This window comes from Neomonachus schauinslandi, chromosome 6, assembly GCF_002201575.2.
Source record: "Neomonachus schauinslandi chromosome 6, ASM220157v2, whole genome shotgun sequence".
In the NCBI taxonomy this organism is placed as follows: Eukaryota; Metazoa; Chordata; class Mammalia; order Carnivora; family Phocidae; genus Neomonachus; species Neomonachus schauinslandi.
This window is the reverse complement of record NC_058408.1, coordinates 123,060,264-123,084,602: the sequence shown is the minus strand read 5'-3', so window position 1 is coordinate 123,084,602 and position 24,339 is coordinate 123,060,264. Positions and strand designations below refer to the sequence as shown.

The 24,339-nt window shown below is 44.0% G+C and overlaps 1 protein-coding gene and 1 non-coding gene across 4 annotated transcripts in view; both read left to right on the top strand.

Moving 5' to 3' along the window:
- Positions 1–7,097: 7,097 nt before the first annotated feature.
- LOC123325169 lies at positions 7,098–7,200 on the top strand. Its single transcript, XR_006540277.1, has one exon. It is a non-coding gene; the product is annotated as a U6 spliceosomal RNA (small nuclear RNA).
- A 12,064-nt stretch (positions 7,201–19,264) lies between these two features.
- The window catches only part of BLNK (B cell linker), a 75,393-nt gene continuing 70,318 nt past the window's right edge, over positions 19,265–24,339 (top strand). For all 3 annotated transcript variants that reach the window (XM_044916112.1, XM_044916111.1, XM_044916113.1), the window contains exon 1: positions 19,265–19,471. In XM_044916112.1, the coding sequence (XP_044772047.1) occupies positions 19,425–19,471 (47 nt within the window). In that variant the 5' untranslated portion in view covers positions 19,265–19,424. The remainder of the gene's footprint in view (positions 19,472–24,339) is intronic.

Sequence of the window (24,339 nt, the reverse complement as noted above, 5' to 3'; positions counted from 1 at the left end):
ATCCTGTGGGATCGGCTGAGGCCTGTGTTCTGTCTACCCTGTGGAACAACTATTCCCTCTACTTGGGTCACTTCCTTCACCCCCAACAGACGTTGGTCCCATCGGCATCCCCGAAAGGCTTCCTGCACACAAATCCCCATTTCAGGATCAGCCTTCCCACAAACTCATCCTAAGAACACATCTTTGCCACTTAACCTATTTTGATAGTCTTCTACCTTTCTTTAAGACAAGCTGTGCTTATCTTCCTACGGAGGTCAAAACCTTCCTGACGATCAGGAGACCACTCTTGGCCACCCCAGGGGGCATCGAACTCATCCTTGCACAAAGGTGACCGTCCCTAATGACAGGCTTAGGAAGCTTTCGGCTTCCATCCAGAGAGGCCCATGAGACCTGGTACGCAGAAGAGAACAGCTCAGGCCCACGAGTGTTTGTGCCAAACCATTTCTCTAAAGCTGGTTTTGTTGGGGATGCAGCCCGAACCCTTTTATTCCCTGCCAGGAAGTGAAAGTCTTTTATCACCACCTGGGAGAAAAAGGGGGTTCAACCGCTCAGGCTCAGTAGAAACAATCTTACATTGGTGAATAGGGTGGGAAGCTCGGTTCTGGATGCAACAAGTTTGAGAAATTGATACTGAATGTGGGCTTCTCAAAGAGAATAATTTAGGAGGAGGGGAGTAGGCACTCACTTTTGCCACGTTAATTTTTTTTCAGGAAGGTTTGTGAGCAATTGTTTACTTTCTAAAAATAACAGAAAATTTTATATTCAATGTTTTAAAATTATGGAGACTATAGTTTGGCTTCTAGTTATGTGCTAAATGATGCGATTATATTGGACCAAGGTGTTTTAACTTGTATAACTTTATGCTCTCGTGGTGCAAAAGAGCCTGGTTCCTTTCAAAGGAACCAGGTGGCAGGTTACTTAGTCTCAGAGGAAATACACCTTTGTCTGAGCTCTGTTAAAAAAGGCAGAAGAGGGTCCAGCTTAGAGAACTACAGCTGGAGTTTGCTTCAGACAGCTTGGGAGGAGGACATGGGGAGAGAACAGGGAGAGCTCCGGAAAAGAATCCAAGAAAAGCCCAGCAGCTCTGAGAGGAAAACTCACTAAACTCTAGATGTTAGAGTCTCCTGGGATACCGGGACATGGTGGGTGTCTTAGTCAGTTTGGGCTGCTTATAATAAAAATACCATAGACTGGACAGCTTAAAAAACAGAAGTTAATTTCTCACAGTTCTGGAGGCTAGAAAGTCCGAGGTCAAGGTGCTGGCCAATACAGTTCCTGGTGGTTCCTGGTGAAAACCCACTTCCTGGTTTGCAGATGGCTGCCTTCTCACTCTATCTTCACATGGCAGAGAGATCTTGCCTCTAATGTCTCTCCTCATAAGGGCACTAACGCCCTTCATGAGGGCTCCACCTCCATGACCTAATGGCCTCCCAAAGGCCTCACCTCCAAATACCACCACACTGGGGATTAGGGCTTCAGCATATAAGTTTTGGGTAGACACAAACATTAGGTCCACAGCAATGGGTAAAAAATAAAAGTAAAGCCAAAAAAACACCATTTACTTGTTACATGCAAACACTGCTACATAAATATTTGTTCTCTACTGAGAACTTTCGTTCATATCCCTGGCTACAGGGTAGAACTACCTGAGGTATTTTTGTTTTTGTTTTTTTAAAAATTTACTTCTTTATTTGAGAGAGAGAGAGAGAGTTGGGGGGGAGGGGCAGAGGGAGCGAGAGTCTTAAGTAGAGTCCGCACTGAGAGCAGAGCCCAACGCCGGGCTCGATCTCACGACCCTGAGATCATGACCTGAGCCAAAACCAAGAGTCTGACTCTTAACCAATTGTGCTACCCAGGTGCCCCAAACTATCTAAGTTTTTAAAATATCAGGGACCAGGCTCCATCCCAGGCAAATGCAGGCTGAATCTCAGAGGGTGGTGGTGAGGCTAAGCATCCGTGGTTTTCACCAAGCACCAGTTACCCTCCTGTGCCTCCAAGGCTGATGCAACTGCTGGTTTAGAATCTCACTGTGGATGGGCGCCATCGCTAACCCTACTTTGTCCGCCTTCGTAGCAAGCTAAAAAGATATGGAAACATAGACTCCTCTCTTACTCCCTTTTGATATTTGGACTTGTTACATGAAATCACTACTTTTCTTTTTTTTTTTTTAATTGACATATAAGGTATCATTGGTTTCAGAGGCACAGGTCTGTGATTCATTAGTCTTACACAATTCACAGCACTCACCACAACACATACCCTCCCCAATGTCTATCACCCAGCCACCCCATCCTCCCAACCCCCCTCCCCTCCAGCAACCCTCAGTTTGTTTCCTGAATTTAAGAGTCTCTTATGGTTTGTCTCCCTCTCTGATTTCGTCTTGTTTTATTTTTCCCTCCCTTCCCCTATGATCCTCTGTTTTGTTTCTCAAATTCCTCATATCAGTGAGATATGATACTTGTCTTTCTCTGATTGACTTATTTCACTTAGCATAATACTCTCTGTTCCATCCATGTCATTGCAAATGACAAGATTTCATTTTTTGATGGCTGTGTAATATTCCATTGTGTATATATACCACATCTTCTTTATCTATTCATCTGTTGATGGACATTTGAGCTCTTTCCATAGCTTGGCTATTGTGGACATTGCTGCTATGAACATTGGGGTGCAGGTGCCCCTTTGGATCCCTACATTTGTATTTTTGTGGTAAATACCCAGTCGTGCAATTGCTGGGTCGTAGGGTAGCAATATTTTCAACTTTTTGAGGAAACTCCATACTGTTTTTCCAGAGTGGCTGGCCCTGCTTGCATTCCCACCAACAGTGTAAGAGGGCTCCCCTTTCTCCGCATCCTCACCAACATCTGTTGTGAAATCATTACTTTTAATGTTTTCCTCAACATTCCTTACAACTCAAACTTGCTCCATCCAGCACAAGCAGGGCTTTGGGAGAAGGCACTCTCGTCCTTTGAGTCATAGCTCCACTGTGTCAGCACCATGTGAGACAGAGCTCCCCAATGCCACAGGACACACGGCCACATGCTTCTCCCATATACCCAGGCGCCATCTTGGGAATAGTACATTTTCTGGAGTTATCCAAGCAGAAAGAGAGTTACTTAGTGGGACAGTTTAGATTGGACTGACATGGTCAGATGGGACTAAACTTTAGTTCTTTTCCCACATTACAGCAAGAAGAAAGAAAATCAGCTCTTCTATAGACAAAATAACAAAGCTCACATTTTCTCTGTACACACAAGGTAAGTGATGTTGCATCCTAACACATGAGTTTATAAATCCATTTGCGTATGGCCCTGGGTACATACACATCCACACACTGTAAGGCAAGCTAAAGCAAGGCAGTGTGAACAAGATCCTAGAAGAACAGGCCGGCAGTGGGCAGCACCTGGCATGGTCTGGGATTCTGGCGTCAGAGAAGGAAGGCCAGCTTCTTGCAGGCAAATCGTGACACACACATATGTGAAATGCTGCAAAATAAAACCCATCAGTGGTACTATTAAGGAGCCAATTTCCCGGGAACTCCCACAGCTGTTTAGGGAGCTGACCAGACACAGTCGAGCTTCATTTCTAAGGACCGTTGCCCCATGCATGGAAGTTCTAGTTGTTTCCACTTGGTGTCAGTATTTTCTACCTTAAAAGGTCTCTGGGTAAAAATTAAGCAAAGTTCCTGTTGAAGAAAGTCTGGAGCATTTGGTTGTGAATAAATTACTTTATTTAAAAAAAAAAAATGTTTCATATGCTTCCCGTGGTTTCACAACTTTGGCAGCGCAGGAGGGTAACTGTGGTGCTTGGGAAAACCACGGATGCTCAGCCCTACCATTGGCCTCGGAGATTCAGCATCCTTTTGCCTGGGATGGAGCCTGATCCCTAATGTTTTAAAAACTCAGGTAGTTGTTCTGTGTGGCCAGGGACCTGAACCAAAGTTTTCCGCAGAGAACAAATCGTTATGTAGCAATGTACACATGTAGCAAGTAAGCAGGGTTTTTGCTTTTGCTTTTGTTTGTTGCCATTGTTATGGACTGAATATTCGTATTTTCCTGAAACTCACTCCTTCGTTTCCTGCTTTGTAATTTTTTTTTCTCTGTGCAGAGAAAAGGCGGCATCTTCTTTATCTGCAAAGGCTAGTGTAGGATTACCCCATTCATTCATTGGATCAACAAATTATAAGGATCGGCATTGTGTCACATGAGTCCCTCCTTTTATGGAGCTTTTGGGATTGCCGATGGCATCATAAAGGGGCAGAGGAAGCTGCTGGAGGCAGCAGTTCTGTAGGGAAAGAGGTGGGTTCTGGCTTTGCCACTTAGCAGCTGTGTGGCCTTGGGCAAGAAACTTAACTTCTCAGAGCCACAGTCTCCTGTACATAAAACATGTATATTATACAATTTCTTCCTGTTCACCATTAAGTGTTACTTATGCTCACAGGTACTCACTAAATGTCTGTTTAGCATGTAGGCAGGGGCTGCTCTGGCCTTGGCCTCCTCAGCTCTGGTGCTGAGCGACATCGTGGGGTTTGGAGCCAAGTTTAGGTTCACCATCTGTCCTTGGTGACAGGTAATTGGTGGAAATCCCCCATATGTGCATTTAAATTTTTATAGATCTTTTTTTTTTAAGATTTTATTTATTTATTTGAGAGAGAGCACATGAGAGGGGGGGAGGGTCAGAGGGAGAGGCAGACTCCCTGCCGAGCAGGGAGCCCGATGGGGGACTCCATCCAGGGACTCCAGGATCATGACCTGAGCCGAAGGCAGTCGCTTAACCAACTGAGCCACCCAGGCGCCCAATTTTTATAGATCTTGCCCATCTGCAAATTGTTCTCCATTGAGGATATACTAATTTACACTTAGATCAGACAGCAGAGAAGTGGGAATGGACCCGTTTCCTCATCCTCTTAACACCCAGTGTATTATCAGACTTTGGGATCTTTGCCAATCAGACATGCGGAAAAAGGTATCTCAGTGGAGTTTTTATTTGCATTCCCCTTAATATGAGTGAGTTCGTGCATCTTTTCCGTCTCTTTAAGTGCTCTAATTCTGCAAACCATCCGTTTATATCTTGTGCCCATTTTTCCACTAGGTGTGTTGTATTTTTCTTATTGATTTCTGGGATTTGGTTACCGATTACAAATTTAGCTTTTTCCTGCATATAGGTTGCAAATACTTGTTCATATTTGTCCTCTGACTTTGATTTGGTTAATGGTGCTGCTTTTTAAACATACGGATTTTTTTATGTAGCCAATATATTGATCTCTTTTATGACTTCTACATTTTGTGTCAGACTTGGAAAGCCCTTTTCCACTCTGAGACTCTGAAAGGAAAACTAAATCCGTGTTCTCCTTTAGGTTTTTTTTTTATGGTTTTATTTTCATGGTTACATCTTTAATCTGCTTGGAATTTATTTTTGTGTACAAAGTGGGGTATGGGATCCAAGTCTCTTTCCCCCAAGTAGCTTCCTAGTTGTCCTAGATTCTTTTATTAAATAATCCATATTTTCTCCACTGATTTGAAACCTACTTAAGTTTTGAAAGAAGGTCAGAGACTTCTAAATTTGGCAGCAGTAGAATTTCCAAGCTGCAAGACTTTAGACTACGCTTGTAGCTCTTTCTGAATTGTGTCTCTTGTCATTTGGAAAAAGAAGAAATACAGGTGCATTGTTCTGAAAATGTAGTTCAACAACCAACTGTGTGGGAGAGTGGAAAGAACACAGACTCCCAGGTCAGAAAACCTGACTTCACTTCTCCTGTTGAGTAATTGTGGGCCAGTCACTTAACTGCTCTGTGCCTCAGTTTTCTCCTCTGTAAAGTGGGTCTAATAATAGCATCCATGTCCTACTATATTGTGAAGTTAAAGTGCATTAGTATATGTGAAAAAGCTTTATAAACTATAATGGTCTGTGGGCACATTTGTTATTTGAATTTTTACAGGTCGGTACAGCATTGCCAGTTAATTTACAACACAATTCTAGATTTTTAAATCTATTAACTTTCTGGAAATCTTTCCAACTTCTTTGGAGATGGTTAGTTTCTTTCTCCTTGCTGGTGAGTTTTGTGGGTTTGCTGCTTTTTTGCTTATTAGTCTGTTTTCTGACAGCCTCTGAGTAGAGGAAGGAAGAGAAGACTAGGAAGTTAGATCATGCATTGGGTTTTGAGGGAGAAGGAGGTGAATCAGCATAGCGGTGAGGGGAGGGAGAGAAAACTGGAGGGAGAGGATGAGTTTATTTGCAATCTTGTAAATGTAATTATTTCCTAGAAAATGTTAACACTTGCTGCTTTATAATTTAATTTGCAGCAAAGGTTTGTGGGCAGTACAGAATAAAGGCTGAGCGTCAGGTAGTACAGTGCTTGGTCAGAGTCCCTTGTCTTCTTAGTGTCTCCAGCTTCCTCATCTCTGAAGCAGTGACACTCATAAATGCAGGCCTCATGCTCACATGAGGCTAGATTGAAGATTGGAGTAGGCAACTGAGGAAAAAGTGTAAATATGTAATGGTGGCTTGTGTTTGCCCCCAGGGAATGCAAGCTGCATCATCTGCAACCAGTCTTGCTGGAGACAGGTGTGCCTGAGTCCCGGCCATGACCCTTCCCCGTTCCTGGGGACAAATGCCCCTCCCCACTTTGAAGCCAGCAGAAGTCTGGGCAGAGGAAGATGTCACTGCTATCCTGCCAAGTTTGCAAGAAACTTCATGGGACAATGACTCCATTATCACAAGGGGAAGAGAGATTGCCCAGGAGGACAGGGGGTGGGGACACTGGATGTGGACTTGGTAGGGGTTGGGAGAGGGGGTTGTCCGTGAAACCAGCAGCAGGAGAGCCAGGAGAGAGTGAAACTACCATTTGGGTAGCAGGTGTGGGGCACTTAATGAAGAAAAATGCGACTGTGATTTGAGTTGTTGGAACCAGAGAAACCTGTTCTTCAGGATGCACTCAGCTGTAAACCTGGCTTTACCCCGCACTTATGTTGATCAGTTACAGTGACGCGGTGGCTAAGGCGGATCACGGTTCCCAGCACGCAGAGCTCTTCCACATGCCTTATTATAGATGCTTCCAGCCCCGGGGGAAGGGCGACTTCAAAAGGCCTTCCATTCGCTCGCTTTGGCAGCGCATGTACTAAAACTGGAGCGATGCAGAGAAGAGTAGCATGGCCCCTGCCCAAGGATGACTCGCAAATTCATGAAGCCTTCCTATTTTTGAGAAAACAAATGCTGCACGTCTCCAAAGACAAGATTCCTTCCATGTTTGGCACATTTTAAGTGTATTTTGTTATGTTCCAAAAATCTGAGACCAGATCACCCAGAACACCCCATTCATCAGTTGACCCAGGTGCTGTAACGAATTACAGCATTTTCTCTGTGTCGTTATAAATAAGTGAGTTCTCAGGAAGTGTATTGGAAACCACCACAGAATGTTGGCACTTTTTTGTGAGGTCACATTATTACATTTTCACCGTGAATTTCTGGTTAATTCTATGCCAGCCTAGGGAATTGTCTGTGTCTCTGCGTGCGCACTCTCATTCATAAAAACCCTCCAGCAGGGCCGGCTCCGTGGGAGTGTGTGCAGGCGTGCTGTCACCTAGAGCCCCACCCTCAGAAGAGCCCTCTGCTTGGTTCAATGTTCTGCTGTCACCGTCTTGAAATTCTTAATAATTTTTGAACAAGGAGCCTCACATTTTCATTTTGCACCAGATCCCACAAGATATATAGTCAGTCCTGCTCACTATGAAATATTGGACTGTGTTCAGAAGGGCAGGTTAGCTTTTTTTTTTTTAATTTTTAATTTGGTAGTTACCAGTATTTTTTTTAAATGCCTACCATTCAGAGAAAGGGGAACCCTCTTACACTGTTGGTGGGAATGCAAAATTGTGCAGCCACTATGGAAAACAGAATGAAGGTTCCTCAAAAAGTTAAAAATAGGACTACCCTAAGACCCAGCAATTGCACTACTGGGTATTTATCCAAAGGATGCAAACATTGTGATTCGAAGGGGCACATGCACCCCAATGTTTATAGCAGCAATGTCCACAATAGCCAAAACAGGGAAGAAGCCCAGATGACCATCAACAGATGAATGGATAAAGAAGATGTGGTATATATATATACAAGAGAGTATTACTCAGCCATCTAAAAGAATGAAATTTTGCCATTTGCAATGATGTGGATGGAACAAGAGGGTATTATGCTAAGCGAAATAAGTTGGTCAGAGAAAGACATCATATGATTTCACTCATATGTGGAATTTAAGAAACAAAGCAGATGAACATGGGAAAGGGAAGAAAGAATAAAATAAGACAAAAACAGAGAGGGAGGCAAATCATGAGACTCTAAACTCTAAGGAATAAACTGAGGGTTGCTGGAGGGGAGGGGGGCGGGGGGATGGGGTAAATGGATGATGGGCATTAAGGAGGGCACTTGATGGAATGAGCACTGGGTGTTATATGCAACTGATGAATCACTAAATTCTACCTCTGAAACTAATAATACGGCATATGTTAATTTTAAAAATGCCTACCATTCAGGGATGCAGAAATTTATGTGGGGATGTTTATAGAAATAAAGAGACTGAACAGAGAAGGTCAAGGGTGTAGCAAAGAGCGGAAGCAAGGGTGGGAGAGTGAAATGAATCAAGTGTTGAGCCCAAGAGTCTTCTTTCGATGCAAAAAAGCAATTTGCATGGTCACCCCCTCTGATGCGTGCATTATCTGATGCTATTGACTTCTCAGGGAGACAGACTGTGCTCTCTTCACTGTGTGGTTTAGAAATTTTGGTGAGTCCGGATTTGCTTTGCAGCGGACTAGCGACCTCATCCTGGCGATCTCTAGATTCAAAGTAAAACAGCTGTTCAGTGGCTTTGACGCCTCCCCACCCCCACACCGTGCTTGCAGGTGCCTTACTGTTTTGCCTGAGCCTGTAATAATAAAGTTAAAAAATACGTTAGCCTCTTTTCTTATACTCTGGAAATACATACCTCTCTCCCTAAACTCTCAGCATTGCTATATTATATTTTTGGTCCCGGCCATTTCTTTCACCAAGTTTTCCCTTAAACAGATATGTGTTCGCCCAAGAGATGGTTCTGTTGCTTTAAGAGGGAAAAAATGTCACACTTGGTTGGTCTGAAAATGTAACACCTGGAGCCCATATTTAGAAATGTTCAGACACACACACACTTACCAGCCTTTCTCACTGAAGTGTGCAAAAGATCACAGGAAGCTCATTGAGTTCAATCATTTATTTGTAAGTTGGTTGTTTGGAACTTGAAAGCACTTTTTCCCATAGAAGCAAAGCTATAAATTGGGCTTTGGTCCCCAGGCTTGAGAGACTGTTACAGAAATGTCTGCTGTGGGGATAACAGTAATTGAGCCAAAGAGAAAAGCTAAAGAAGTAAAACTTGTTTCCTTTGAGTGCCTCCCTGGAAGAGGAACGGGTTCTGTGTAAGGAGGTGGTGGAAGCAGCTGGAGGCTTCCGAGGAGCCTGGGGGTCATGCCAGTGGCCCAGAGCCTTTGTCAATCCACTTTAAAGCCCGGGTGCTCTTCCTCCCCCACACAACAGTGTACCACACAGGGCTTTGGTGTCACTCCCATGTGTGAGTTCTATTTTTGGCTCAGAATGGAAAGGAGAGCAAGAGAGGAGGGGAAATTTTCTTGAGGTATCTGGAGTTTGGGAAAAAGGGAGCAAATGAAGCTGGGTGACCTTGTGGTGCCAGAGATCATGTTGTTCCCTTGGAAGAGAAAGTCCCTCTGTGTTCCTCTCCACAAGCTTCCTATTTGTATGGCAAGCTCCAGCCCACAGGTCCTTTTCTCTAGGGAGTTGTCCCCATTTTCCTAACTCCCCACTAGCTCTCAGTGGGCATATATATATATATATATATATATATATATATATATATATGAAAGCACACTTCACATCGTTCATAATTATTTGTATGTCTCCCCCACTTGATTAGGAACCTTTAAAGGAAAAATAATTTAAATTCATTTCTAAAAATCTCAGGAACCTACACAAGAATGTATGTCTCCTTTGTCTATGTTGGAAGTGAACCATGAACAGTAAAAAATGGGACTAGGGCAAGATAGTGGGGACATCATCCCACCACAGGGGAAGATTGGAGACTGTGGGGAAGAGGTCTCAGATCAGAACCTACCCATCTCTCCCCATGTACCAAGAGCTTCACTAGTCCAGAACCACTTGCCTCTTGTCCATGAAGAATGGAAGAAGACCTTGAGGTGGGTTGGGGACATAGATACTAAGTGTAAGCTACTGCTTTATAAGCCATAGGGCCTATATTTTGATCGTTCGAATGCTGGTAGCCATTCTCCCTTCTTCCAATGACAGCCCCTGACTTTCATGTGGGGATCATGGGTGGGCCTCCGACCCAGCTCCAGGATGGAGGATGGGTATCACTTTCTCCCTGGCCTTGGTATTGACTCTAGGGATGGAGATGTGGCAAAAATATTCCACTCGGGGTGGATCATGCACTTTTGAGGGTGCTGTCACCATCCTGTTGTACTTGAACCTGAGGCTGACGCAGCCAGAGTGGTGGTGTGTTGGCGAACGTTTAATAATTAGCCTTCAAACAAAAGCCCAAACAGTCCTGACTTGCAGTGTCTGCCGACTCCTGTGATGTAAATACTTTGACCATGGCTGCTTTCAAGCTCCAACAGTGTCGCTGAACGTGGAGTTGGGAAGAGATGTACAGTGGCAAACTGCTATGTCGTCATCCTACCTTCGAGATAGATACCATAGGGGTGAGTAATCTCAAGAGCATAGATATTAGCAAAATGTATTAAAATAACCAGAAAGAGATGAGTTTTGAATATCTATTACCTTTGTTTTAAATATAACTTATTTAATTATAGGCTTAATTTATTTTTCAAGTAATGGCTATATTAACAATAGCTTCACAACATTTCTGAAAATTTAATTGTCTTTCAAGAGCTGGTATGAGCTTGATCCTGCAACCCAGTGAGCCAGAGCCACCTGGCCACCTTGAATGTTACTACATTATTGTTAGATGACTACATCATTTCTAATTCTGCACTATTGTAAATAACTCTACACTCAGGAAAAAATTCTAAAATTCTATTTTATTCTTTTGAGCATATTAACATTTTATGATCCAAATTGCCTTCTAGGATGTTTCTTTCAATTTGTAGCCCTGTCTGCCACAAGGGTACCCATTTAACAATGCCTTTGACAAACTTGAAGCTGATCACGTCTTAAAAGCTGAACCAATTTGATAGGTTAAAAAGATGGTACTTATATTCGCTTTATTTTGTTTCTTTGCTTTAGTGAGATTGCGAGCTTCCTTATCAGCCATTTGCAGCTCTTCTTTTGTGAGTTAACCTTTTGTGCTCTCTGCTCAATTTTCTATTGGGCGATTACCATTTATTGATTGATTTGAAAGATCTCTTTAGATAGTAATGTTATAGAAGTGTCATAAGATTTCTTTATATAATGTGGCTTTCTATTAATAATTGTTTCATTTTACATGAGGGGTCCTCTGACTTACAGAAAATGTTGAAATCACAGGAGACAGGAAGTCATGCTCTGGGAGGATGATGGTGATGCGTTGAGTTTTCTCATTATAACTCTAAGGCTGACACATGCATGCTGGTTCACATTATAACTCCAGTCTGTCAATCCTTCATATACCATTTCTTAAAAGGGAATTTGAATTCTTCCATGAGGTAGGTGTAACCTGAGGTTGGAGATGTGAAGATCCATTTAAGCCATTTCACTTTGGGAACAAAATTATTAGGTTAAATAATTGTAAATAGAATAAATAAAGAGAAAAGCACGTACATTTTTTCATAAGCAATCTGATTCCTTGTTCTGATTCAACATGTCTTGACCACAGACATTGTTGTCTTTGTAAAACAGAACACTGTACGTCGGTTGGGAGTAAGGAGATCTTCATTCTTTCTGCTATTGCTTTTTTTCTGGTTTGGGGTTTTTCTAAAATGGACTTCTGCAAGTCAGTTCACCCTCTGGGCCTTGATTTCTTCATCTTAGGGTTGCTAGATAAAATATAGGATGTGATACAGTATTCGGGACATGCTTTTACTAAAAAAGTATCTGTTGGTTATCTACAATGATCTGGGCATCCTATGTTTTTATTTGCTGAATCTGGTAACTCCTTCTCTCAGGCCTGTTCCAGACCTGAGAAATTATGATTGAATGTAAGGCCATGAAATGTAACTCAATCTCAAGGCACTTTGCAGTCTCGGTAATCTGGGTCCTGCACTGCAGTGGGATACTGCTGTCTGGAGGAACCGTCCCAGGGCCAGCAGGAAAGGAAACGGTGAGGCACGAGAAGGCCAGGGCTCTGGGTGCAGTTAGGTAAGACATGCCACTGGGAGCAGAGCAATAATGTGCAAGAGACTGTAGGATTGGTGACCACTGATCTTTTTACTCTCTCCCTCATTTTGCCTTTTCAAGAATGTCATCTGGTTGGAAGCAAACAGGTTGTGGCCTTCTCAGACTGGCTTCTTTCCCTCAGGGATTTCAGGTGCACTTCAGGTCCCTCCATGTCTTTTCATAGCTTGACATCATTTCAAAAATCCTCATACATATGTTATTACTCAAAGTAAAAGGAGTGAGTGGAATTTGAGATTTCTTTGCAGTTATTTTCATTCTTAGAATATATTTTATTGAGGATGTACAGAGGACTGTGTGCAAGACTCAAGATAATCCTCTTCTCGGGGATATGTTACCACTTACATGCATTGTGTCTGTTTATTTTCATAGGTAAGGTTTGCCTTTTTAAAATGTTTGCCGTACTTTTGTTTTTAGGATATGTCAAACCTAGTTTATATTTCGAAACTCCATAAAAAGATTCAGAGAATCTGTATCCATCCTTATCACTGCTGCTGTTTCCAGCTCCCTTTGCCTCCTGTTGGTGACTATTTTCATTAGCTTCTGGTTTATCCTTCCCGTGTTTATGTTTATTTTTGCGGTAAGTGTGTGTCTATAAACTTCCTCTATCTTCTTGTTAAAAAAAAAAAAAAAGGCAGCTGACACTGTCCAGACCTTGCATATTCTACTACCAAATCTGGGAGCTCACACCTTTTGGTATGGCTACACTGAACTCTGCTATAAAGATGGACCAAAATTTGTTCAACCAGACCCCACTGATAGCCGTTCAGGTTTCCCGATCTTTAGCTGGTGAAAGTAAAACTGTAATAACTGTGCGCAGATGTGGTGCATGCGCGTGCGCACGTGTGTGTGGGGGGGGGGCATGCATGTGTATCTGGTGGGGAAGGCCCTAAAGGTGAGATGGCTAAGTCAGAAGGTCAATTCATGCAGTTTTGTTAGGCATGGCCAGCGCCCCTAACTGTCTGAGGACTGTCACGTGCTGTCAGCAAAGGGTGCCAATGTCCTCAGAGCACCCTGCCATCAGACTTTTAGATTTTTGTCAATCTAATATGTGAGCCATCTCTTCAACATGGTGATCGCCTTTCTTTCCATAGAAGTGTGAGTGAGCATCTTTTCATCTGTTCAAAGACCTCTTGCTGTTCCTGGTCATGGTTTTTGGCTGCCTTTTGTCTTGGGTTTTCTTTTTTTCCATCTCAATTTTTAGGAGCTTTTTATCTATTAGGGATACATAGCTCTATGATCTCTGTACATAGTATCAATATTAGAATTGTCTCTAGACATCTCTGTATTCGTTATCTGTGACGCATAGTGCAGCACTTTACTCCCAATTTGTCCTTTGTCTTTTGATGCTGCTTATGATGTTTTCTATGCCATGAAAAATTTCTTTATGTTTCTCTGGTTAAATTTATCAATCTTTTCTTTTATTGCCTCTGGATTTTAAGTCCGAGAGAAGGTTGTCAAATTTAACTGTTTTCTTCATTCTTACACTTAGCTCTCTGATCCATGGGAGTTGCTTTTGGTAAGTGGTTTGAGGTTTGAATCTAGTTTTATCTTTTGGCATCATATTGAATTTATATATTAATTGGAGATAATGGACACCTTCATGATATTGAGTCATTCTACCCAAGAACATGAAATGTCTCCCCATCTGCTCAAGTCTGCTTTTGTTTTGTAGCCCTTTAAATCCAGGTGGACTGCCTGGGTTGGAAGACTAGGAACTAGTCAAGGTTCACTCTATAAAAGATAACAGAAAATTATAATCAATCAGAGCATCTGCTACCAAAGACTTCTGGTCTCTGGGAGCTCAACCCCTGGAGGCTGTGAGCCTTACCTTGCTCTCCACATCTCTGAAGCTCCTATTCCTTTGCACAGAGCACTCCACATCCCCACCCTTGCCTGTTCTCTGGCTTCATCACAGTCCTGACTCATGGGAACAACCTGGCCTCCCAATTGCCTCAGACTCTTCCTATCTGCTTCCCATCCTGTTCCAGGCTGGTGGCTGGGCTGTGGGACTAATGAGGAGAAAAGAATGTTTGAAAACCCCCAAAGGCGGGGCGCCTGGGTGGCTCAGTGATTAAGCATCTGCCTTCAGCTCAGGTCGTGGTCCCAGGGCCCTGGGATCGAACCCCGCATCGGGCTCCCTGCTCAGCTGGAAGCCTGCTTCTCCCTCTCCCACTCCCCCTGTTTGTGTTCCCTCTCTCGCTGTCTCTCTCTCTGTCAAATAAGTAAGTAAATAAATAAATAAGAAAACCCCAAAGGGATGCTCCCCTGCTGGGACGTAGTGAGGAATAAGATGGATCCTAAGGCAAGGCTCAGTCACAGAGAGACATGAATGACATTCGTACTTGGTTCTAGAAGAAAAGCCTCTGAAATCCTTAGGAAGAGTCATCAGCTGGGAATGTGGGCTGGGAATGCAGAACAAGGGTTGGCTACCAAGAAGCAGTGGGAGGCTGAGCCGTGATCCTGGTGAGCGCCCAGGCTGTCATGAGGGTGGGGTGACCGCGCGCATACTACAAAGGAGAATCTGGTCAGCAGATTGGCTCTGAAGGCTGGAGGTAAGGGAGGGGGTGACGGCACGTGGCCCAGGAGTTGTCCATCCTGCCAACCAGGGACTTGGGCCGATACAAGAGTAAAGGCTGTTATGGCCCAAGCTAGTCTGCTAGTGAAACAGATGTTGCCCTTCCAGGCCAATTTGACCTAAACCATCAAGTTTACTGAATGGGTAAAATAGGGAGCAGCTTTGTCTCATAGGAAGTGGAGCCTTGAGCTGCAAAGAGCCTGTGCCCATTTGCTGAAGTCACCGATGGTCTTCTTCCTTCTTTCTCCCTTCCTGATCCCCACTCCCCACAAAGGAGGAAAACAGCCTGTCAGCATCTGCCACACTTCCTTTTCTCTCTCTGCCTTTTCTGGCCTCTTCTGCTATTTTTCCCCACTTGCTCTCTGTGCCAAGCTTCCTCCCTCCGCTTCCTCCTGAGCCTGCCTCCATCTGGGCCCCTCACGAGCACAGCCCAGTTAACCAGGCGTAAGCCTCCAGTGTCTCAAAGCTGCCAGGGCCACTGCTCCTGTAGGATGCCCACCCCACGAAAGAGAGCCAGCACAAGAGAGGAAGAAAGACTGAATGGTTTGGGCATTAGGGGGCCTGGCTTAGGGAGCAGCAAGATGAGGTGGCCTTGGGTAAGTTATGTCACCTTTCTGAGGCTCAGCCTCCATGTCATGAATGGGAATGATAATAGTAGCCCCCCTCATAGTTGCTGTGAGGCTAACTATTGTGGGAGTAGGTTTTGGTTAGAACCACAGAACCGGGGCACCTGGGTGGCTCAGCTGGTTCAGCCTCCAGCTCTTGGTTTCGGCTCAGGTCATAATCTTGGGGTGGTGAGATCCACGTGTCAGGCTCCGTGCTTAGTGGGGAGTCAGCTTGAGATTCTCTCTCCTTCTGCCTCGGCCCCTCCCCTTGCTTGCATGCATGTGCACTCTCTCTAAAATAAATTAAAAAAAAAAAAAGGAACCATACTGCATAGCTCCAACATCACCACTTGCCCACTTTGGCAGTGTGTCTAAACCAGCCCTGCAGGATAAAAGCAATCAGCGGGTGGGTGGCAGAGCAGAATGGCTGAACCATCCATTCTGGTGAAGACTTGGACTATGTCCAGCCAAGGCTCTGTAAACTGCCACAACCACCTAGTCCCTCATTGGGAAGCAATCCAGTAAACACCATCACAGGGTTCTCTTCTGGAAACAGTGAGGGTGTTTCCACTGGTGGAATCTGATTTCTGTGCACATGGGCCAGTGTCCAGATGCCAAGTCAAAAGGAGCCTGAGCTCTCCTTGAATCCCTTTTCTGTTCTCTAAAGATGAGAGGTTGAAGTCAGGGAGACTAAGTGATTCACCCAAGGTCATGGATAAGTTGTTGCCTCTATGTCAGAGCAGGACCCTCTGTTGAATCACAGACCTCTCTTGTGATGGCAAAGCCCTGTGATTCTCAGCTTTGACTACAGAAGCAGGCTTGGGTTTGAGTCCCAGCTCTTCCATGAATGAGTGGCGGGACTCGGAGCCAGTTACCTAACCTCCCTACGATCAGTTTCTTCCCATGTGAAATGGGTGTCATCACATGGAAACATGGAAAGCATTCAGTGGCATGGTGTTGTTTGTTGTCATTCATAGATGGAAGGAAAGACCCAAGAGAAACCAGGGTTGGTGGGGTCTCATCCCCAAGCTCCAGTATAGTGTCTTCTTGTTCTCAAGTCTCAACATCTCATAGAGCTGAGACTTAGGCTGTCCTGGATTTGCCCCATAATTCTAGACCATATCTTCTTTTATTTATTTTTGTTAAATATTTGATACTTACAGTAGGTGCCTATATACCTGCCACTCAACGTAAGAAGCAGGACACCACCATTGCCTTTGAAGCCCTGTGTGCCCCTTCACTCCAACCCCTCTCCCTGGTGACCATTCACCTGATTTTTACATTTATCATTCCTCCCTCTGTTTGACCATGTAGGTGTGTGTCTTTTTTTTTTATGATTTTATTTATTTATTTGTCAGAGAGAGAGAGAGCACAAGCAGGGGGAGCGGCAGGCAGAAGGAGAAGCAGGCTCCCCGCTGAGCAGGGAGCCCAATGCGGGACTCGATCCCAGGACCCGGGGATCATGACATGAGCCGAAGGCAGCTGCTTAACCAACTGAGCCACCCAGGCATCCCAGGTGTGTGTCTTAAATAATATATTCGTTAGTTTCACATGTCTTTAGCCTTAATATAACTGGAATCATGATGTGTAATCTTCTTTAACCTGCCTTTATTGCACAAATTATTTTTGTTATTTATCCATACTGATGCAATTGTACTTTACTCATTGTCACTGTTGAATAGGACTCCATTACATCGATATGCCACAATTAATGTATTCTTTCTCCTATTGATGGGCAATTGGGTTATTTCCAGTGTTTTTAAATTTTCTATTAGAAATGGTGCTTCCAAAACAATTCTTGCACATGACCTTGGTGTACGTGGTATTTTCGTACTGCTTTGTCATGTCTATGGCCCACATTGCTTTGGTAATACCAAAGTGTTTCCAGAGTGATTGTACTTTCTTGAATTTTTATCAACAGTGTATAGAGTTCCAAATTTTCTCTAAGGTTGGGATTATCCATTTCTCATCTGTTCATCTAGAGATTAATTTTCATGTCCACTGTGCTGTGTAAATTGAGACTGTTTATTATGGTACGTTGTTCTCCATGTGTTGTGGAAACCATGTCGTGCGGCCTCATTCTTTTTATGAGTCTTTAGCTAAGACCTGGTATCCTCAATCTCCAGGCTTGCCCCGATCTTCTTGGGAAGCTGGTTATAGCTACGGAGCAGGCACGGCGACCTGGAACATTATGGCAGTCACGCTACACACCACATGGGGCAAAATGTCCAGTCTGGAAAAGCAGACTCTCATTTTTATTATGTCAGACTAAATACAGTAAAAAAGAAGAAAGAAGTGGCTGTAAAAAGAAAAAGCAGAAGTGTAACTCTTGCCCCTGCTTTTTTTTCTTTGGGGAAATAAGAAGTTGCCAGTCCAGGTGTGAAGCAGATTTGTTGGTTGAGAGAAAAGTCAAGTGGCTGATGGGGTGCACTTTACAGTAATTTAGAAGAAACAGGCTGGCTATCATCATCCTATTTAGTGAAGCTTGATTTTCTTGATCCTTGATGACATCGTAATAGCCTTCGCCCTCCGGTCTACCAGTTTCTTCCAGTTAAGAACTATGGCGAGAGGGTGGGCGAGGCTGTAGAACTCCTTCGGGATGCATGACAAGATATCCAGGGTAGAAAACTGAGCTTCTTGTTTGGGGAAAATAAACAACTGGAAGAGGCAAGTGCTTGCATTTTTCTCATGGAAGATTGTCTGCTCCCTCGCTGGCCTGGCCAACTCAGTGGCTTGGCCAAGAAGAAGGGCCCCACCCCTTAATAGCTCTGAGGATTCTGCTCCTGAACATCTGGTCGAACTAGAAATTCAGAGGCAGTACATGAATGTGAATAATCCAGATTTACCTAGAGAAATACAGAACCTCTGTTTGTACAAAGAAGAGATACAGAGGGGAAGAAATCCATCTACCACTTCCACCCCTGCCAGAGCCACTGCTGCCTTCCCCCACCTCCTTCCCTCTTCTCTTCACTCCTCCTCTTTCCCCTTCTCCTCTTCACTCCCCACCTCCTTCAGGTCTCTCCTTTTGTCTCTGCCTCCCATTTCCCCCTCTATCTTCAGCCAGGCCTGGGGTAACAGGAGGAGTACCTGGAGTCTCTACTATGTCCTTTCTCTGTATTCTTCAGACCTAGGAGAGGGCTGGTCACCTGAATAAATGTAGTAAGTGTGCATCTTCTTCACAAAGACGAGCAGGGTTTTCTTGCTGGCCACAGGGATGTGTGCCCAGACATAAAAGAAACTGTCCCTCTCATTTTCCTCCTCCCTGACCTTAAACTCCCTTCTGCTCTCTAAATGATGGTACAGAAATGCCATTTTGGTATCACGGTTCTTTAAGTGGAAAAGTTTATCCATGTATTTATGCAAATGAGCAGAAAGTCCCAAAGAGACCTTCTGATGGAATTGATTATTCTGCTTTTCCTTGAGCCCAGGAAGCTACTGGAGACAGAATGACACCTGCTGAAAACAGGGACTATATGTGTTTGAGACAACAGGAAGTAGTGACCAGCCAGAAGCCAGTCCTGGTCTGGTTACAAATCTGGTTATAAAAGAAAGCAGCTGCAAAGAAATTTGCATGTCCAATAGGTTTCACTATTAAAGTTTACACAACGTGGAGTAATCAGCCAAGCTGGCTGGCTACCCAGATCACATGATTATGTAGAAACATGAAACTTGACTATGTGCTCGAGCAAGTTTTACTTCTCCCTAGTGTAGGGCGTTTGCCAGAAGCCTGCACTCTCGGAAATCAGACTCAAGTGACTGGGACTCTTGAGATCAAAGGCTTACCATGCTTCTCCCTAGGAGGGCCAGGGACTGCTGACGTGACCACTGACTGTTATTCGTGGCTCTTATAATTAACAAAAAGAATGGACAAGCTTAATAAAATAACTGTACCTGCCAGTCAGAAGTTGAGGTAAGATTTTCCCCAATCCAATACTTCTCCTTCTTTTGCTGCTTCTTCTTCTCCTTTTTTTAAAATGCTCTTACTGCATGTGAGAAATACTGAAATCCTGGAATACTCTGCTAGTTGGAAGGCAGTGGGTGGCAATTGCTATAGGGAAGTAGACTGAGTTTTTAAAGAAATATGTAAGAACAAGTGGGCTTATTCTAGCTGGCTTTTGCCTTTGAAAGATGAAGGTAGAAAATTCTGGAGAGACAGTAAAAAAAAAAAAAAAAAAAAAAGCCAAGGGCTGAGATTCTACTAAAGGTCAGCTTTCAGAGTCTGAATACAACAAACTAGCCTAAGATAGGGTTCGTCTAATCTGAATCCTTAACTATTTCCTTGTGGATTAATGTTGAATGTTTAATGTTAAGGAATGTTGTAACCGTTTGTGTTCATTGTAGTTGTACTATCTCTTATTTATTTTGTGGGTGTATATCACAAGTGCCTGGGGACATGAGATCTATTTTTCCAGTGTTCTTATATCAGTATAATAATGATCTATAAAAAGCCACTTAGAAAAACCCACAAGTGGCCCAAGGAGCAAGAGTCAAAAAACTCCTCTGAGCTACGGAAAAGACAATGTCCCAAATCTTGATTTTGAAGATCCTTTTTTCTCATTGTAAGAGTATCATAGTTTTTGAGGATTGGAACTTTTAAATGTTCAATGAGTGCTTTATATTCCAGCTACCATTTCAACTTCAGTTTTTCATGGGTGATGTGACACATGCAGCAAGTCCGTTTTCACAAACAATAAGGTGCCAGAGAAGTAGAGATTTTGAGGCAAAATGTAAGAGAAATTAGTCTGGAATTGGCGGCGAGACTGCCCTTCACAGTGAGAGTACGGGTCTTACACCTGCTAGGTGCTCGGTAAATGGTGGTTTGAAATGAACTGCTGATCTGGGACGGGTAAGCTCTGTTGGCTTGGTCAGCCATTATCAAGGGCGTGTTGGTGAGCGCTGTGGTATGACCTGCACCAACAGGGGACAAGAAGGTAGCTCAGTCTTTCCCTTGGTCTGGAGTCACTACACCCTCATGGGAGGGGGGCAGGTGAATCCATGAAAGTAGGAAGTGACTGAATGAGTGTAAGAAAGGAATTGGAGGGCACCTGGGTGGCTCAGTCGGTTAAGCGACTGCCTTCGGCTCAGGTCATGATCCTGGAGTCCCGGGATCGAGTCCCGCATCGGGCTCCCTGCTCGGCAGGGAGTCTGCTTCTCGCTCTGACCCTCCTCCCTCTCATGCTCTCTGTTTCTCATTCTCTCTCTCGCAAATAAATAAATAAAATCTTTAAAAAAAAAAAAAAGAAAGGAATTGGAGAAGCCAGGAAAGATTTCACGGAGAAGATACTTCAAGAGCTAGGTTTGAGAGGTGGGTGAGACAAAAGTAGTGTAAGAATTGGAGGAAAAGCAATGAGCTGGGAGAAAGGAAATAGAGAAATTGGCACTTGGGGCTGGCCTTGAGCACAGTTTATTGCTGGGATGGTGAAAGTATTCTGTCCAACAGAGACTATGGAGTAGGGTATATGGGACCAGAAGGTCCTGATAAAGTAGGATGTGTAGGGTGGGGCCTGCTCACAAAGGATGGTGAGGGCTCTACCCATGGGGGGTTAGAGAATGGTTTATAGGGTTAGAGATGTCATGGGTGACAGGATGGACTAGAGGGGCAGGGAGCTGGGGGCAGGGATATTCTGTAATGGGGGCAGTTCAGGAACCCGAACATCTAGCATTATGGGCCTGGACTTGGGACACAACAGTGAGAAGGGAAAGGAAAGGAGCAGTAGGAAAGACATGCCAAAGCAACTAACAAGGCATGGATATTACGGCTTCCCTCAAATGAGCAAGAGGGTTTCACAAAGTCCCTTCCAAACATTCCATAACCTGGAGCTATAGGAAGTCTTAGAACCCCTTTTAGGAAATCCATATGGGAATTTAAATAAAGAAAGGCAAAAGAACCTGAATCACTTTATGATCCCCCCCCCCAACCCCCTCGGGACAAAGTGCAGCTTAATCCCAGAGTGGTCAATAGGCAAGATGCAACCATAGATTATAGGGTAGGAAGCCAAAATTATATCGTGGATAATCATACCCTACACTGATCTGCTTGGGCAGAAGTAACTTTTTTTTTCCCACTCGGTTACTCAGTTGTCTTTACAGAATTGGCCTGTTTTGGTAAAATATGCACTGTAGACGTGGAACTTTTCAAAGAAATGAAATTGTAAACACAATGGACTTGAAGCACCATCTTAAATCTTTTCTGTAATTAGATGGGATGACGAGGAATAAGGAAATGAAGTCTTTGATCCCTGTGCTTTGCATCCTCTGTCCTGACTAGTTAACACCAGTTCAGAAGGTTGCCTAACTGCAATTATTTGGCACCAGGTGACAGTAGAAGTGAGGAGCTGTGTTTATATTCTTAGGTTTATCAAAATTTATATGAGGATTTGCATAAATTCTTAGCCACAAAAATAGAGAAATAGTGAGTGTCCATCAAGGGCACTTCATGATCCTGGCACATTAACAATTATTAGCTTAAAAATGGTAGTCATTAATATCATTGTTATTCTTTCTTATAAATTCCATAGGGGCACAATTGATACCATAAACATTAATCCTTGATAAAATTTATGTTCATTTCAGTTCTTCTTTTTAGCTCTTTTGGTTGTGTTTCTTGTGGATTGTGACACCTGCGGCATTTAGCTTTGCAAGGGCCGTAGACATGACAAACACCCCTCCTCTGCCTTATTCTAAGTGGCTAATACAACTGTTGAGCACAGCAGAACCCTGGTTTGGGTGTCTGGGTCTCACTGCTAGGCTCTCGCTTGGAGATCTAATTTCACAGGTTCTGGGACATGACTTATCTTCTCAGGTCTTGGAATCCTCAATTGGAATTTCCAGTTACTTGATTTTTCAAGTTCAGTTCTTCAGAGACAAATTCACTGGGGTGTCTGGCCGGCTCAAGTGGTAGAGCATGTGACTCTTGATCTCAGGGTAGTGAGTTTGAGCCCCATGTTTGGGTAGAAATCACTTTTAAAAAAAGAAACAAATTCACCTTCTTTTCACCTTTCTGCCACTAGCTCCTTCTCTGATATTCCCTGTTTCCATCAATGGTATCATCATCAGCCCTAACTCTGGTTCATCCCTGTCTGCACCTCCATTCACCTCCCACGCCCTGTAGTCTTTCTTTTATGATGCTTCCATATATTCTATATATGGCTTTCCTGTCACATCATCCTGGATAGGTCCTCCTCTCCCCTGTGTCCCCCATTTACAAAATGAGGAGTTTGGACGAGACAGTTTCCAAAGTCCCTCTCAGCTCTGATGCTGTGTGATCCTTCAGGCATGGAGACCATTCTCTGACCCCACTGTTTAGAGATGGGCAGCTTTTAAAGATTTTATCCCAAGGCCCTCAGGAAATATTTCCTGATTGAATCATCAGTCTTTGAAAGCTGTCCATGCCTAGACAGTGGGGTCAGAGAACACAACTAGACAGCAGCCAAGGAGGTCCTAGACGTCTGGTTGCTGTGATGTATTTAGAAGGACAATGCAGTTGGAGCCCAAAAGGGTTGAATTTTAACTGCCAGTTATTAGCTATGGGTCCCGAGGAGGTCACTCAGCTTCTGTAAGCTTGTTTCCTCAATGGTCAAATAAAACTAGAGATGCCTTCCTCACAGGCTCATTATGAAGACCAAGTAAGACAGCATGGGCTGAAGGGCCCAGAATGAAATCTGCCTCATGGTCAGTGTAACAAGTAAATAAAAAGGAAACACAATAATCAGTACTTCAACCCACACATCATGAATGACCATTTGGTGTCTCTCTTCCTACTCATGGTAATGGATCCAACCCCCTTTAACTGGAGGGGCAAGCAGAGCAGGAAGCTGCCCAGGGGCTCCTGGTGGAGCAGCTCTTGAATATATATGTGTCTGGGAGCATTTCTCTTCTCATTCTTTATAAGCTTAGGGCAAAGGCCAGTGGTAAAGTGGGAGGGTGAAAAGAAAGCACAGCATCTAATGGTAGAGATAAGACAGACTTTCCAGGAAGTACTTTTCTTCACACTGCCCAGCTGCATTATGTCAGCTGAGAATCTGCTCACCTGGGACATCCTGTGTCACACCAATGGACGGAATCCTCAGACAAGACCTCTTTCTCCTTGTGGGCAAGCTGACTGGAGCCACATTACTAGAATTTGCTTAGTGTTTGTAGCTTTCGGGATCATCAGCTAAGAAAACTCAAGGGACTTTTCCTCACCTACTCTGGGCATGGTTCTGCCAGGAAAACCCAAAACCAGAGTCCACACGTCCAAGGCACCCTCTCTCCTGGATCCAGTGGTTGCCTGCGTGCCATAGCTGAACAACCCCCTTCTTTTCATGCAACTGGCCTCCCAGTGGGCTGCGATACACTTAATTAGGTTTTCAAGAACCGAACCACGATTACATTGCAGCCAGGCCTCCTACATCAGTGGACTGGAGGAGTCTGGGCTGGTATCAGATGCTTCAGGGTGCTCGTTTACAGATAGTCTCTTGATTTTTCCCCCACAGATGACTAACCTTGTCTGTTCGGTGGAGAATTTACTCTTTGGTCCATTTTCAAAGAGGAACTTACTACTGCCCTCATGCAGTAGCAGCAAGGAATCTAGGCTTGTCAAAGAATATGAATAAGAAAAATTGAATGGGGGTGCCTGGGTGGCTCAGTCAGTTAATCGTCTGCCTTCAGCTCAGGTCATGATCCCAGGGTCCTGGGATCGAGTCCCGCATCGGGCTCCCTGCTCAGTGGGGAGCCTGCTTCTTCCTCTCCCTCTGTTTGCCGCTCCCCCTTCTTGTGTGTGCTCTCTCTCTCTGTCTG